The sequence below is a fragment of the Conger conger genome, chromosome 5 (assembly GCF_963514075.1).
Source record: "Conger conger chromosome 5, fConCon1.1, whole genome shotgun sequence".
NCBI lineage: Eukaryota > Metazoa > Chordata > Actinopteri > Anguilliformes > Congridae > Conger > Conger conger.
The window spans coordinates 11473651-11490139 of record NC_083764.1 but is presented as its reverse complement, the minus strand read 5'-3'; the positions used below and the strand labels follow the sequence as shown (position 1 = coordinate 11490139).

At 41.3% G+C, this 16489-nt stretch overlaps 1 protein-coding gene across 1 annotated transcript; it reads left to right on the top strand.

Annotated features, from left to right (window-relative positions):
- The first annotated feature begins 7826 nt into the window (after positions 1 to 7826).
- On the top strand, positions 7827 to 16016 carry clu (clusterin). Its single transcript, XM_061241418.1, has 9 exons — positions 7827 to 8034; positions 11090 to 11242; positions 11718 to 11866; positions 12448 to 12618; positions 13160 to 13568; positions 13836 to 13979; positions 14683 to 14909; positions 15046 to 15221; positions 15557 to 16016. The coding sequence occupies exons 2-9, from the start codon at positions 11155 to 11157 to the stop codon at positions 15567 to 15569; spliced, it is 1377 nt and encodes a 458-aa protein (XP_061097402.1). The 5' UTR covers positions 7827 to 8034; positions 11090 to 11154; the 3' UTR covers positions 15570 to 16016.
- Positions 16017 to 16489: the final 473 nt, after the last annotated feature.

Below are 16489 nucleotides of genomic sequence, written 5' to 3'. Positions count from 1 at the left end.
TTCCTACAACAAAGGTAACAGGAGAGCTGTTTCGCATCCGACTCATCTGGTGTAGCTTACAGTGAACACACGCGTCCATAAGCATGGGTTTTCGGTTGCGGAGGTTGAGAGTGACTGAATTCCAAGTTTGCTTTAACCCCCCGCAAAAAAAAAAAAAAAAAAAAAAAGTTCAAAAAGCTACCGGCGAATATTTCTCTGTGTTGTGCCCGTCTCTCTGTGAACATGAACATTCATGAACATTCCTCAAAGCCCACGGGCACTTTTAGCAACGAACCCCGACTTGATCTCCAGCCTGCATAAACTTACACTGCAAAACAAAAAAACACACAGATCCTACACACAGGCTACATATGCTACTACTACTACTTTCTCGCTGTAATGGGCAGGCTGTCCATGCTGCTTCTCCCATATACAGCAGGAGGAAAATGATACCTTGGACAGTAACCATGTGCAGGGAAACACGACATGGGCAAGAGAGGGAGGGAAACGGGGAGGGGGCGAGCGGGTGCTGTAGCAAGTCAGCACTTTAACTGGCGGTCTGGCGATAATTGCTAACAAATGTCTAGATTCATTCGGCGGGAAGAACACGTTTACCTTGATGTTTGACTATCTGTAGTTTAAAACAATGCATCAGTATTGACTACTATGGTGATTTGCCGCTGTTATAGCTCCCAATCCTACCTCACGATAAACTGCTAGGCTGCTATGAATGCAGTCAACCGATGTATTTATATTTATTCGTTTATTATTCACCCCTGTTTAAAATCAGAAGGCTATAGCTTCCAATTGTTTTACCGTGTCACTGACCAGTAGAGGGAGGACATTTTTCAAGTTTCATTTTTCTATTCTCATTGGAGATACAGTGCAATCCGTAAGTATTTGGACAGTATTTTGGTTGGCCTATGTCTCTGGCTGTTTTATTTTTTTATTATTCCCCAGCCTCATAACAGCTTCCTTGACCGTGGCATAACTCTGGTCCGCATATTGACTAACACCAATAGCAGCCAATCAAAAGCTAGAATCAAGACTAGATTCTGAAAGTTTTCTTATACCTGCACTACGGAAGCGATTGAGTACACCTGACTACATGAATCACCCGACATGGATGCACATACCTTCAATTCCAAGGTGACAGTCTGTACTGTAACCTCATATACATTATTTCAAAATGTATGTGCAGGAGAGCCAAAAGAACAGAAATTGAACCACTGTCCAAATACTTATGGACTGCACTGTAAGTAGGGCCTACTTTATATGACTCACTTTGGCTACAGCTAGCCTACCCGACATTACTGACTTACATTATTTACTTATGATAAAGTAGGCTATCATTGTTCATTTTCAGATAAATTCATTTCTGTTATAGGCGATTATCTTATTTTATGCATTTATTATGCCCAAACTTACATATTGTAGCATATTAGAGGACTGTCCTCTGATAAAACAAATTTCCTAAACAAACTGTTGGTGTTTTGAATTAGCATCATTCACAACATTTTCAATCAGTTGATGGGATTACAGTGTGCTCTATTTTTCTGTAGTATAATGTAGACATTAGAGGAAGGAAGGAAGTCCGTGTGAGAATAACGCATCTGTGTGAGAGGCATTGACTTACATAACACAAGTCGACAATTTTAGCAGTTTAGAAACCGTCAAGCTTCAGGAAGGATCAGCATCATATGTCTGTTTGCGCTCAGGATCTCTGTTCTTACTTTTGCTGTACAATGATCCGTGCCTTGAGGAGAAAAAAACCTTGATCCATATGCACATATTGGAATGTTTAATTGTTCCTTAACTTCATGAGTTCAGGCTGACCTACATACTGTTTTATCAGTTTGTTGTTCTGCAAGTCTATATCCGTCCATGCGATTTCCCAATCACCGATAAAGACCAGATGCAATTAAAAACCACCATGTTTGTGCCAGTCATGCTGTGTGCTTATTGTGGGGAGTGTCATTACTGGGTGCCTTCGACACAGTTATCCATATGGGACCTTCTTTTGTGAAGGATCCAGCACCCTTTTAAAAGGTCAGCCAAATGTTTCACAGTCTTAATGGTCTGTGTGTCGACGCATTTGGATTAAGCAGGCGTTCCATGTGTTTTTTGACATTATCTTGTTGTGTTTTCAACAAATCGCCTCGGCTGTGACCTTGCGACTGGAAGTATATTCTATGACAGTTACTGGAATCCAAACCTCAATGAATCAATTAATCATTAATAAACATTCCAAGATGTTGCTTTTTTAAAAATGTTCCACTTTCCATTACTTTGGGAAGAAGTCTGACATCAATTTGTTTTGTGATGGAAAAGGTCCAAGCACCATCTTCAGTGCAAAAGTTGAAAAGAAGATTCCAAAGAGTGAATGTTGTTGGCAGTGTGTTTAAAGCGGTGCTGTTTTGAAAACTGACCACATGTCCACGTATGTTTCATGTGCAGTGACAAGATGTTCCTTTTGTGGATAATGAACTGGACTCAAAGGCTCAATACCTGGCAGGATAAACACATTTCCCTTGATTGGTAATGAGCCTTGAAGGTTTGTTTTTTCCAGTGGCTGTAACTACTGTACTTATCAGCTGTTCAGTGAGGCTTGTAACGCACCCTGCCCTTAAGTTCACAAGGACGTGAAGCAAATGTTTTGGTTCTACATGCCCACTTCATTTTCTTTCTCTTTTTATTGCATCCGGATGAATTAAGTGGAACTCAAAATTCCCTAAAGCAACTACATTTTGGCTGACTGAAGTCATACATCTCAGACAAACTGAGAGGGGTCAAGAGCTTCTGGTATACCATTGGATGTCTATATAAACTACGATAATGTATACAGTATATAAGTACATATAGTATATAAGTTTGCATACTTTTTATACATTGTTGAATTTTGTATTTTTATGTTTGTAAAGACAAACCCGATAGGGACATGTACATGTGTGATTACATTACATGAGACTCTCAACACTGTAACTATAGTTGCAATACAGTGCAACAACAAACTCTTTGTAGAAAATTAAACTTGTGTATTCAATAAGAATAACATGTGGAATAACGTGCAATTTGACTACAACCTATCTGTAGAAAATTGAACTGACTGCAATAATAATCTGTTGAATAACTTGCAATGTAACAATAGAACATTAAACTGATGCAATCAATAAGAACAATCTGTGGAATAATTTGGTTCCAGATTAGACTATTGTTTTGCTATCCGTTTCTTCTGTGATGGGAGGCCATCCTTGCCTGGGGTTGAAAAACCACAATTTCATACATCCTGTGCTCACACACACAGATACACAACATCATGGGAATTTATAGCACCACAGTAGGCCTAGAGATGGAGATTTGTTTTTAATCCAGTCAACTCAGTTAATGATATGTTGTTGGATCAAGAAGCTGATGCGTATATATTCCAGGAAGGATTGTAAATGTGCGACATATTATCAGATGGGAGATGTGATTCATTGGGCTGACAGAAGGGTGGGCTCCCCCTGCCAAAACGCTCTTTCTCAACACTCCATGGCTTGGCGTGGAATCCCTCATCTGCCTTGCAGCCTCATCCTGGGATGGAGGGATTTCAGTGGGCAGGTTTTCCTGGTGTTATCATGCCAGCTGTGCGTGAAATGGACTCCTCTGATGTGATAACTGCCGCTCAGCTGGTGGGTTTTACAATGATAGGCCTGGCCCAATTTCATGGATACAAACAGCACATATGCTACTCTAAATTTTCATAACAATTCATACAAGTTTCCATGAAGGGTCACAACAGCTTATGACATTATTTTACTGTATTCATCAGTAAAACTGTACCTGAATTTAAAAACCCGAAACTAAACCAAATCATTAGGTCATATGTATAGTCGGATGAACATTTTTTAGCTCTGTATTCTCAAGAACTGTGAAGGTGCAATATATACGACATTTAAGGACTTTAATGAAACCACACCAAAATAAGCTTTAGAGTATAAAATCACAATTTTATCTTAATTTTATATTAACATGATATTTATGGGCGGCACGGATGGTGCAGTGGGTAGCACTGCCGCCTCACAGCAAGGAGGTCCTGGGTTCGAATCCCCGTCGGCCGGGGCCTCTCTGTGCGGAGTTTGCATGTTCTCCCCGTGTCTGCGTGGGTTTCCTCTGGGTACTCCGGTTTCCTCCCACAGTCCAAAGACATGCACGTTAGGCTGATTGGAGAGTCTAAATTGCCCGTAGGTATGAGTGTGTGAGTGAATGGTGTGTGTGCCCTGCGATAGACTGGCGACCTGTCCAGGGTGTATTCCTGCCTTTCGCCCAATGTATGCTGGGATAGGCTCCAGCCCCCTGCGACCCTGATCAGGATAAGCGGGTTCAGATAATGGATGGATGGATGGATAATATTTATGTTTTTGCTTAGTTTCACCAAATGTAGAATGACTGGTCATATTTGTAATGTTATTACTGCTAAAACATCTTGCATAACACAGACATGGCCTCATCCAGAGCACTTATTTTCACTCTACAGTCCACTACCTGTGCTGTTTTTGCCTTGGTTGTAGCCTTACACTAAAACATATTCCTTCCTAATTAATGAAATTGAGTGTTGTGATGTCACATATGATTTGTGGATGTAACTTGAATTTGTTCATTGCATCAGAGAGATTGTGGTAATGAATCCAACACACATTCTCTTTGTTATAATCAGCATGATTGAATAACAAAAGTACTGAAGTGCATTCTGTGGAGAAAGACAAAGCCTCAATATTACTGAGATAATTACTAGCGAGCTTGCAGATAACACTCTTGAAAAGGTTCAGGCTGCGTAATCACTGGGCGGCATGTAGTTAAGGTACATGACTGGGACCTGCGAGTTCGGTGGTTTGAATCCTGGTGTGGCCACAATAAGATCCACACATCCACACAGCCGCTGCATTGCTCCAGGGGAGGATTGTCTCCTGCTTAGTCTAATAAACTGTATGTCACTCTGGATAAGAGCATCTGCCAAATGCCATTAATGTAATGTAATGTAATGTAATCACCCACCAGTATTCATTCTGCAATTTTTCTTTACTCAGTAGACTTCTTTGCAGGAACTTTAACATACCCCCATACACAGTAATGGAGAGGTTTTTGAAGTCTAGAACACTGCCACCGGGTGGCTAATGTTTGTATTGCCTCACATCTGATACTTGCTTACAGCATCTGGTTTTATTCGGAAATCTTAGTTTAATAATATGAATGAACAGACAATATTCTGCCATTATTTTAAACAAGTGTGAAAGGTGCGTGTTAGGGAGCAGGAGTATCATTGTAAAAACATGGTATTAAAGTAAAGACATTATTATATAATATATTATAAATGATTGCTGAATGAAGAAACATATTTTTTGGATAACATATTATTGGAGAAAATAAATGTAACACATAGCAATTTACTTTTCTGACTGTAACTAATCTCTACAGCATTGCTACTTTTGCAGTACAAATAAGTGTGGTTTGTGGTGAGCAGAACCCAGATGTCCTGTTGCTCTGGCTAGAGTTTAATGGGCTGTGACTATCTGCCAGAGGGCAGAACTTTAACAGATATAATTAAAACTGAAAATGACTGCTGGCTATACCTTATGGGCCATGAATGTTTCCTCTTCTCTGCAATTTTCCTCTAACATTGACTTTAATAAACATTGAGTGCAACGGTGCTACTTTCAGCTTCAGGGTCAGATAACTGATTTGAAATCAAATTAATACATTAATGCATTCTAAGTAACACTGTTTAGAACAGCGCCATTTTATGCTTTTCTTAAAATAACATACTCCGATGGACGGCTAGCCCAAAGCCTGAACGTATGATGGGAGAAGCTTGATACACATTCACTGAAAATGCTAAAGTGTTAAAGTATCCTGAAAGCTCAGGCATTGTTGTTCTTCATTTAATAAAGGGCATGCTCCTGCTTCCTGTTACTTGTGTAGATTCCTCAGCTGTTGGACATTGACATTTTTGGACTCTCCTAGTTTGTTTCTCTGGCAGTCTGCTGGTAACCTTGGCCCTTCAGAGACCCTGCGGAGGCCCGGAGACACTCCCTATCTTATAGTAGGGAGGCAATAAGAGAGGCAGGCTACTGGAGCAGTTATCTTCAGTGGTTTTATTCTTATCATTTGAAATAGAGCAACTGCCCGTTGTCAGCCATGGCCCTGTTCATATATTTGCTGCTCAACTCTCTTGTTTTTCTTTTTTTAATATATGGCCTTCTTACACAGAAGCTGATGTTTCACGGTGCACAAATCAGCCCCGCCTGAAGTTCTGACCAAGGTGAAAAAAATGCCCCAGTGGGCAATTGGTATGACAGGTTATTTGCAGAGACGGGAAACACTGGCAGGTGTGGAGGATAAACGTGCAGACCCCGGGGAGAGGCAGGGCTCCTTCCAGGTGCTTTATAATTCACAGCACTGGGAGGCATTGTTCCAAGAGCCAGGGAGGGTATACAGTATTTGGCAATATGCTAGATAACATAAGGGGCAAATGCATGATACAACAGCAATGTGCAATATAAACTCTGTATTTTGATATTGTGCGATGCTAAGCTAAATTATGTATACATTGTATAGTAAATAATGTGTATAACCTTAAGGAAATTGAATATACTGCAATATATTGTACTGTATATATGTGAACTTATTTAATGATACACATATTTCACAGCTTTGTATTTGTAAAAAGTATATTGTATTTGAAATTGGCAATGAGCTCCACTCGTTCCCATATATAGTGAGTTTTTCTAATTACTTGATAATATATTTCAGTCTATTTCAACTATATTGCATTTCCATAAGGGCATGGATAATGTGTCACTTCTCCTATTTCATGTGCTGTTGAGTTGTTTTGTGTTTTTCTGACCTACAGTTGCAGCACTAATCTCCATGGAAATGAGCAATAAAGGTGCCACACTGTATCTTGTTGTTTTGTACCAAGCTGAAAAAATGCCCTTGTGCACATGACACATGGCCTGTTGTTTTTGTGCCTTTTGAAACTCATGGCAATGCCGGGAACTGCCGGGTGCAGATAAAGTGGAGAGTCCAGAGAGAATGTCTTGTTGCTGGGTTTTTCACTTCCTCCACAGCAGGATATGGTGGAACAAATAAGAATGTATTATTTTATCATTGCTGAGAGCTTATTATTGCTCACGATCACATTCACAACTGCTTTCACTCTTCGACAGACATGTAATTTGTGCAACTGGTCTGATGTGATGGTCATTACCCTAAATGCTGCCTTTCTCTCCATACGCTGTAAGCAACAGCTCACCCATGGCACCCCGAGCCAAAGCATGACTCAGTGGATTACTCAAACAACAGTAGACAGCTATATTTTGACAGAACCCCTTAAAAATCCAAGTCTGTTTACAGGATTGCAAGCAAGTGGTTCTCTAACCAAACTTTTTCTCTATCATTTTGAGTCAGTGTTGTATAATGACCTTATGTCACTGGAAGAAAATAGGCAGAAAAGATACATACATACGTATAAGGAGACTCGGATACTGAGGGCATGAGCAGCAGGTATGTGGTCTGCAGGGCTCAGTAAATCATTTTGCAATCAGTCAGTGTGTGTGTGTGTGTGTGTGTGTGTGTGTGGTGTGTGTGCATGCGTTGCTAATAACAGTATGCATACTGTAATGATGGCACAGATACATTTTTTTTAAAAACACATGGCTTTGTGTCGTACATTATGCAAAAACTAACAATACTGTATATCTGTCAATCATACATATTTCACAATTATACGGAAAACGTTTCTTTCTTCATCACCATAATCCCACCACATTAGTTATGCTTCAGCAGATAGGGGCGGGACTGGACTGTTTGATAGAGCAACATTGCCCACTTCAGGCCGAAAGCAGGCTAATCTCCGTGCTGTTACCGAGAATTACACAACTTCCAGAAAAGTCTAAACCCACGGGGCATTCTCTGCGAGTGAATCACAGGGTCAACACCAGCGCGCGGTATAAATACCTACGAGGACGCAGTCCCGCCGCGCTTCATCTGCTGCGGAGAGGCAGGATCAGCGGGAAGGTGAGTGCGTCGCGGCTGCGATGATGTGTGTTCGCTACTGTACCCCCACTGCGACACGATTGTGGAGAGCAGCGTTCGGACGCCACCCCTTTCAGAGGGACTAATGCTCATTGAAAATACCACCCTGCGCTGCAGTATGTGCATGCATGTTTAACCTGTTCCAGTGGCGTTGTCTAGATTCTATGCCTTTCTGAATGATGGTAAATATTTGGGAGAGATGTGATGGGTTTGGGGGATTGTAGTCTCTTTGATTGTAGTTTTAGTGCCTAGTCACGAGCACGATATAAAAAATGTTTGTCATTTGAATGACGATGACTTTCACAGGTGTGACCTCGCTCATTAATTTCAAAACGTGGGCTGTCATCCATGGTTCTTTTAATAATATATTTCAACGGAGACAGTAGGCTTTGCAAAGGTAAAAAATAAAATCAGATATTATTTATGTTTGCATGATTTTCCAGCTATGATTTTGCTGTGACTGCATGCACAGAAAGGTGAATGCAACCATTCAGAATAGCAAGTAATCAAACCCACGAGTATTCTCATTCTGACCTCTTTCCTGATTTATTACAATGTGCAAATCCCTGCTTATGTAGAGCTTAGGCCATCTGCCTCCTTGAAGTAGCTTAAATTTACCCCATGCTGCTATGTGGGAGTCTGCACACACTGTTATCTTGTTTTAATCTGTTCCAGATTATTTGTTGAGTATGGGAAAGTGCTGCTACTAATTCTTTGAGATGTTCTCGGAATAAAATCCTATAAAAAATTACAATTCTACTCTTAACCGTGTTTGCGTACGGTTAAAGGCTGCATCCTTTATGTCCGTTGAGAGAAGACTGTTCCTTCCTCTGGGGAAAATGAACAACATGCCAATGGAAATCCTAATAAAAAACACTCTTAGACTATTTGCAGCTGTCTGCATTTGCCTGCCAGCTTGAAAGAGCATTCACAAGTGTCTCCCCAAGCCAGCAGCGCAACTGGCCATGTTTGTATAAGGACTTCACAGGCCTGCATGCTGGTTATGTAACCAGGCCCCTTGTTTAAATTTGGCAAACGGCACTAGTCTCCAAGTGCTCCTATTCATAGCTAAAGCTCCCAGCTCTGAGAGTAATGATGCATCTTATAGACAGTATCTGTGTTTGCCTATCACCTCTCCAAGGCTGCCTGACGTGTTTCTGTGTCTATCTTTGTAATTCATATGGTCACAGCGTGGAAATGCAGCTGTCTTCCGGACGGTGATGCAATACAGCTGCGATAGTCTGGGGATGCTCTGTGAGACTGTTGGTCGTATAAATATTAATTGGAGTCAATTTGAGAATAATGTTAAGGACTATAGAAAAAAAATCACACTAGATTTACTTATTTGTTTCTGTAACGTACAGCAGGGAACTCTTCTCGTGAGATGGGCATGTAAAATCTCTGACTGAACCCTAAATTACTGGAAATCCCTTCTATTAGCAGCTTAATTCTGGGCTCATTGTCAGTGTTTGTCATTCATTCCACCCCCTTTTTTTGTGCACTGAAAGCACTGGATGTCAGCCCGTGGCCGGAAAATGGAGATTATCCATGCCCAGTCATACTGGAATGATTCTTTGTAGAAAGGGCCCATAGTCCTGAGTCACTAGCACACACCGTGCACAATTCTCTGGTCCTCGAGGGATCGGCCTGCAGGCTAGTTTTTGTCACAACCGATTACCTTCATTTTTGTTTTCTGGCTGCTCTATAAACTATGCTAGTTCACTCCGGTACTTGAGCATAGTCAAATCTATGGGGTACACTTGCTGGCTATGGTTGTGGCTGGTGCTTATTAAAAATGTCAGATGAAGCTAGGTTGAGCTAAATAAATAACTAAGAGCAGACTCAAAATCCTGATCGGCCCTTGTTGTGCACTCCTGCAGTAGTGAGTAGCCCTTACACAGCCCCACCTAGTGGTGAATTGTCAGCACAACCAAAACATTGCAGTCAGGTGAGGAAAAAGCCTAGTCATCGTCAGTCTTTTTTTCTAGTGCCTAAAAATAGCGGTATCAGCATTGCAGAACATCGACACAGCTTCATCTCTCAGCCCATAGAGATGAACGTCTGCCCGCTTTGTGTGCCGTTACCAATACAAATGTGTCTTGCATACAGTGAAAGGCTGCATCCTTTATGTCTGTCGAGAGAAGACTGCGTTCTTTCCTTTAGGGTAAATTAACAACACACCAATGGAAATCCTAATAAAAAACATTTGCCTGCCAGCTTTAAAGCCCCAGCTCAACTGGCCATGTTTGTATAAGGACTTTGTGAATCCTTTAGTGTAACTGTATAGATTTCATTACAAACAGGAGACAAACGAGAAAACTGCAATGTGGTGGTCATGTTGTTGCAAACTGAGACAATTCATAGCTTTATACAAGAATGTGTAGAATTATGATGGCAAGAAATAAGACAGCATTGGATAGTTCACTATAATACCGGAGAAGACCCTTCAGGTCCATATGTTTATTCACTTAGCAACATATTAAGAAATATGTCCATCAGCTACCAACTGTGTATAATTGCTCTAAACATTTGACTGGCTCTTCAGTCTATGTAAAGTGATATGAGCAAGCTGCTGTATCAATGTCAGGATGTTCTTTCTATTTGCTACAAAGACACTGAACTAATTATTTTTCCCTTGTTTTTCATTTTGATTAGTGCTTTCGCCTCGCCTCACCAGCTCAGCATACTGATGTCAATTCAGCATACTGCCTTTGAAATTAGTTGCACATTACAGTTATATTTTAGTTGATAATTAAAACATTTTTCATGCTCTATCTTGTTGGGCACAAGCCAGCATCTATATGATCAATATTCAGTATGCTGACTGTTCTGGTATGATGATAATGTAGTCATGAGCATGGAGATATGTTTACAATCTTAGTCGCAGGACTAAAGTGAGTTTGTATAAGAAATGTACCTTCACAGTACCTTGCTAAGATCTGTTAGAGGAGCTCTGAAACAACAATAACAGTGCCACTCTGCTGCTTGTGCTTAGTGTGTGTTACAAACAGAGCCTCCTGCTTTGCCTGCCCCGCAGGTTCACTGTCTCCACAGTCTGAGAGCTGAAGTACCTGCAGTCAGGCTCCTGAAAGTGTGGCTAAGATGATCCGCTCCTGGTCCCTCCTGGGGCTCTGCCTCCTGTTTTACTCTGTCCAGAGCCTGCTGCCCCCCTCCAAGGAGGAGCTGAACCGTGAGTAGCCCTCCCTATGGGAATGGAGAATGATGTCTGGGAATGGGGAGTTCATTCCATCGTCATCTGGAAGTTTTTCAGTGCTTTTGAAGGGACACGGCTGCCATGTTTGCAATGAAAATATGTTATTTGCATTTCATACAAAGTTTTTGCCTCATTATGTAAATTTTCTTGATATACCTGTTTCCAAATTATAATATTGCAATGCTACAGTAAAATTCGAAAAAGCATATGTTTGTAATTAATCCGTTTTAACTAAATGTATAATGTAGACTAATGTGGATTTATAAGTGAAACACTTATAAATATCTAAATATATAACAATTGCATTTATTCTTTACCTGTTATATATTTACAGAAATGCCTGATGAATGAAGGCTTCACTTAATGGTGTGGTTGTTGCTAATGTACCCTCATTCCACAGTTTGTTTCTGATTAAATCGCAAACCTTTGATTTAACCATAATGCACTGCAGAGCTTTCTCTCATGGGCGAGAAGTACCTGGACAAGCAGATTGAGAATGCCATCAGTGGAGTGAAGGAGATGAAGTCTGTGATGGACCAATCTCAGGAGGATCATAATAATTTCATAACAGCCCTGGAGAAAACCAAACAAAAGAAGGAGGCATGTTTTTATTTTGTCTTAACATTGATCTGAGTCAGCAATAATTCACCCATGGCACACCCAAAATGTTTATTTTCTACAAGCCTATTGATACTTCTGGAAGGGTTACCAAAACATGCAGAGATTGAGTGTCCATTGCCCCATGGTTTTGCCTAATATTAGAAAATAAATCTGCATTGTGAGAAAGGAACGTGACATATAGATTGTAATCCTGATTCTGTGCCAGAGTGTACAGGCTGTTTTGACACATTCTGCAAGCAGTCATCCTGTGTAACTGTATGCCTGTTCCTCTGGACATAGAATAATAAATTATCAAATAAAATGAACACTGAAAAGATCAACCTTTCATGGTTTAATAGTTCACTCAACAGTTATCTCTCTGCTGTTTCTGCTGGGCACATTTCAGTAAGGAGTCAGGGATAATCTATAAAAACACCACAGGCAACTTAATAACATTTACGAGATCAAGTGTGACAACGCTTTCCTGAGCTACAGCCAGGGAAGCCAGTGAGCCATTACGTAAGATAAATAAAGCGTGTGACTGAAGTGCACCCTCATCGTGGAGCTGTGATCTCCTCCAGGAGGCCCTGAAGACAGCGCAGGAGATGGAGGTCAAGCTGGAGGAGGAGCAGGAGGTGTGCAACGAGACCATGCAGGCCCTCTGGGAGGAGTGCAAGCCCTGTCTGAAGAACACCTGCATCAAGTACTACTCCAGGACCTGCAGCAGTGGCTCTGGCCTGGTGGGCCGGCAGGTGGGCCAGACTGGGTTCAGTAACAATAATACCATTCCTACTACATCTACTTCTACTACTATGACTATTACTACTACTAATGATGATGATTAATATGGTCATGATGATGATGATTATGATGATGTATTATGTGATGAAAGATCTCTGCGTCAATCACCATCAATAACCCTACTTAGAACAGCCAAGGTTTGCCCAGCCCCGACTGGAGCTTAACAAGCACACAATTTCAGCTAGCACGTACTACTACTACTAATAATAATAATAATAATAATAATAATAATAATAATAATAAGAATAATAGTGTCACTGATGAATATGCCACTGAAGCAATCTGATATCAGGAAATTGAAAGTGTTGAAAGTGTTGCTTCACTGGCAGTCTATTGCGTGTGTGTGCGCGTGTGTCCCCAAGGTGACGTGCATCGTTCATTTTTTAAGTATTTACACATCATTGTACTCGCACCACAGTACTTCTTACAGAAACCCTGCACAATCTTTCAGTACAACGCTGGACTATGTTTCTGTTGTGTCTCCTCTTGCAGCTGGAGGAAGTCTTAAACAGGAGCTCTCCCATCTCCATCTGGATCAACGGGGAGAACATCAACGTGCTGGAGAAGAAGGACCAGGAGCAGAGCGCAAAGTTCCAGAACCTGGAGGAGCGCTACACGGAGGTGGCGGATGGCGTGGACGGCATCTTCCACGACAGCATGAAGGTGTTCGACCACATGCGCTCCTTCCACCAGCCCATGATCTCCAGCCCCTTCGCGTTCCCCAGGTTCTTCGGGCATGGCGAGCCGCGGTCGCGCACCTACAGGTCGCTGGTGCAGGACCGGGACTTCCACGGTTTCCACAGAATGTTCCAGCCCATGATGGACATGGCCCGTGGCCTCTTCGGCTCGCTGGGACCCTACATGGGCTCGGATGAAGACTTGGACCTCACGCCCTCTGAAGGTACCCCTGATTCGATATTAGGCCAAAGTACCACATGGTCAGTTAGCTTTGTGTCCTTTGATGACCTGGGAGGTTTTTCCTTGACACTGTTGCCCTGGGCTTGTTCTTGTGGGGGTTAGGCCAGGGTTTTCTGAAATGCATGCTACAAAATGCATTTTGATTTGATTTGTGTCTGAAAGACAACTTCTCCATTGAATACTAAACAAGGCGATGAAAATGTTAGATGTCAGACGTGAAGCTACGTTCTTTTATTCTGCTTTTTTTCAGGAGATGGCAGCGTTAATGAGGACGTGGTCATCACCAAGCCTTTGGGGAACGGTCAGATGACCTGCAGGGAAATCCGCCGCAATTCAGCCGGCTGCATCAAACTGAGGGAGGAATGCGAAAAATGCAAAGCCATCCAGTCAATTGGTAACTAAGCACCAATGCTTTCTGCTTTTGCAGTTTTAGGGGTTGACTGCATAATTCTGCTAAAAGCATTCAGATGAGAAGATAAGTAAAAAAATAAACATAACTTTCTTCAGCAAAAGTGAGGTACTAGATTACAATTTCAAATGTAAAGTTTTTACCTGGGTGCAGTACTGTACATTAACAGTATGTATATATAGTATATGGGGCAAGGTCCTTATGTTAGACCTCCCTTGCTGAAAGTGATTGCTTTTCTATGTTCACTGAACTGTGAAATCAAGAAAACATGGGAACCTAATGTGGTTTGTTGAAGGAATTCAGTTTTGCATATTCACATTTTGTAGCCAGTTATGTGGAAGTTTGCCATTTTTCAAAACTGCATTTAAAAAAACGTCTGCTCTGAAGTCATGAGCGTAAGAAGTCACGATTTCAAAGCTTAGACAGATGGAAGTCAGGTTTTCAAGAGATTTATGTAGATTTTCAGACAGAACACAAAAAAACTTGTCTGTCTTCTTAATTAGCTAAGCTTTATTGATTCTTGAGCTATATAATCCATTCATATTTAGTGGCATATCAATGTATCATCAGAACTGGGGAGAGAGGAAGAAGCTGTGACATACTAAAAGCATCATTGGTCAAGTGAGACATTTCGTAGACCACTGATGACCTCACAGCTGTAAACAGGAAGTCCTGTCATCCGTCCTAGATTGTTCGGGGAAGAAACCGTTGGACGGACCTCTGAAGGAGGAGCTGGAGGCCGCTCTGGCCATGGCGGATAAATTCACCCAGGAGTACAGCAGGCAGCTGAGGAGGTTCGAGGAGCAGATGTTCAACACCTCCAGCCTGCTGGACATGTTCAATAGGCAGTTCGGTTGGGTGTCCGCCCTGGCCAACAACACAAAGACCAAAGATGGCATCTTCCAGATTAAAACAGTGAGCTTCTGAGAGGGTTTCTCACATTTTTGCTTTATATACATGAAATCCCAGTTCATTACATACACATTTTTGTATTATACAGTAAGCAATGATAAAATTAAAAGTCTTAAAACTCCTTTTTATTCCTCTCAAGATAACGTGCAGGACCTCAGAAGACAACAAGGAGCCAGAGGACACCAAAGTGTCCGTGGAAGTGTTTGACTCCCCACCCATGTCCTTCACAGTGCCAGGGGACATTCCCTGGAGCGACCCCAGATTCTCAGAGGTGGTGGCTCAGGAAGCTCTCGAGCGCTACAAGCAGGACACCATGTAAGTGCCTGTGGACAGCCTTCTCTCCAATTCAACTGGAGAGACCTGCTGCATGCTTACTCAAGCTAAGCTCTAAGCTTTTACATTGTTTCCATACACTGTGAATTTAGACTGACTTGTCCAATGTTAAAAGAAAGGGAAAAAGTCCAGAGAAAGTTTTTGGAAATTTGGCTAGATTAATCTAGTGGACATATGGGTTACGTGGCATAAATATTTGAGTGATTCCAGTATTTTCAACACCACAAGCTACCAATCTAGCACAGAAAGATTGATCTTAACCCAGTTGTTCTTGCATAACTCTGACTTAATTCAATGGTCTTTTTTTTCTTTTCCAGTGTTGTGAAGTAATCCATCAGACACTTCCCAGGATGCAGTGCTCATAAAAGCATTTCTAGCACAATGCCATAAGGCTGTAACATGTGTGAATCTCACATTGTCCTCAACACCATAAGACATCCTTTTCCTAATTTAGAAGCATTTTGCATGCAACATAGTCTTTACTGTTGTGAACCTTCAAGACCAGCACTGAATGAAAATGTTCCGAGTTGCGTCGCACTCTTAGAAAAAGGCAAGACAATGTAGCGTTTTAAAAGAATGGGAGCTACTGTTAGTTTAAAATGGGTGTCTTTACTTATCGGCATACAGCTTATCTGCCCTAACACCGTTGTTGTAACATTTCGCTTGGTATGTATTTTGTCTTGAGCTGAAAATATAATTGCAATAGATACATTTATACATTCCAACATCCTGACTGCGAAAACTCAATGCAGAAATGAATAAAATACTGTACTTAAAGGCTGTCCCTTTTTATTTTTTTCAGCATATTTTTTGAAAATGAGTGAATGTTGCTCACATTACATCACATTTCTAAGAAAATTAAATGCGGAAACCACTGATTTGGCAAATTAGTAAGATAGTCTCACAACCACACTGAACATCAGGAAAACCGAGACATTGTTTGCAGCATTAGGGTATACAAAAAGTAATAACAAAAAAGGTTTTCCATCACAAAAGTGTGGGCTGCTCTCAAGTAAACCAAGAAAACTCAAAAATAGAATATGCAACAGAAAACATTGGACACATGTTAAAGCCTTAAGTCAGCACCAGACACTGAAATCGGAGATGGAAATAGCGCTTGACAAAAATGGTTTATTCAGCTTCAGTTTCATCATTGCTGCCAGGTATGAAAATACGGGAACACGATCCTATGAGCTTGTCAATTATTCACTGCGTCCATAAGACATAAGGCTGCTGGGTATAAGAGGAAA

What these genes read in the sequence shown, in the direction of transcription:
- clu (XM_061241418.1), top strand. Translation starts at nt 11,155, where the DNA reads ATGATCCGCTCCTGGTCCCTCCTGGGGCTCTGCCTCCTGTTTTACTCT. An exon ending in AAACCAAACAAAAGAAGGAG is followed by an intron (nt 11,867 to 12,447) that starts GCATGTTTTTAT and finishes GATCTCCTCCAG; the next exon opens with GAGGCCCTGAAGACAGCGCA. An exon ending in CTGGCCTGGTGGGCCGGCAG is followed by an intron (nt 12,619 to 13,159) that starts GTGGGCCAGACT and finishes CTCCTCTTGCAG; the next exon opens with CTGGAGGAAGTCTTAAACAG.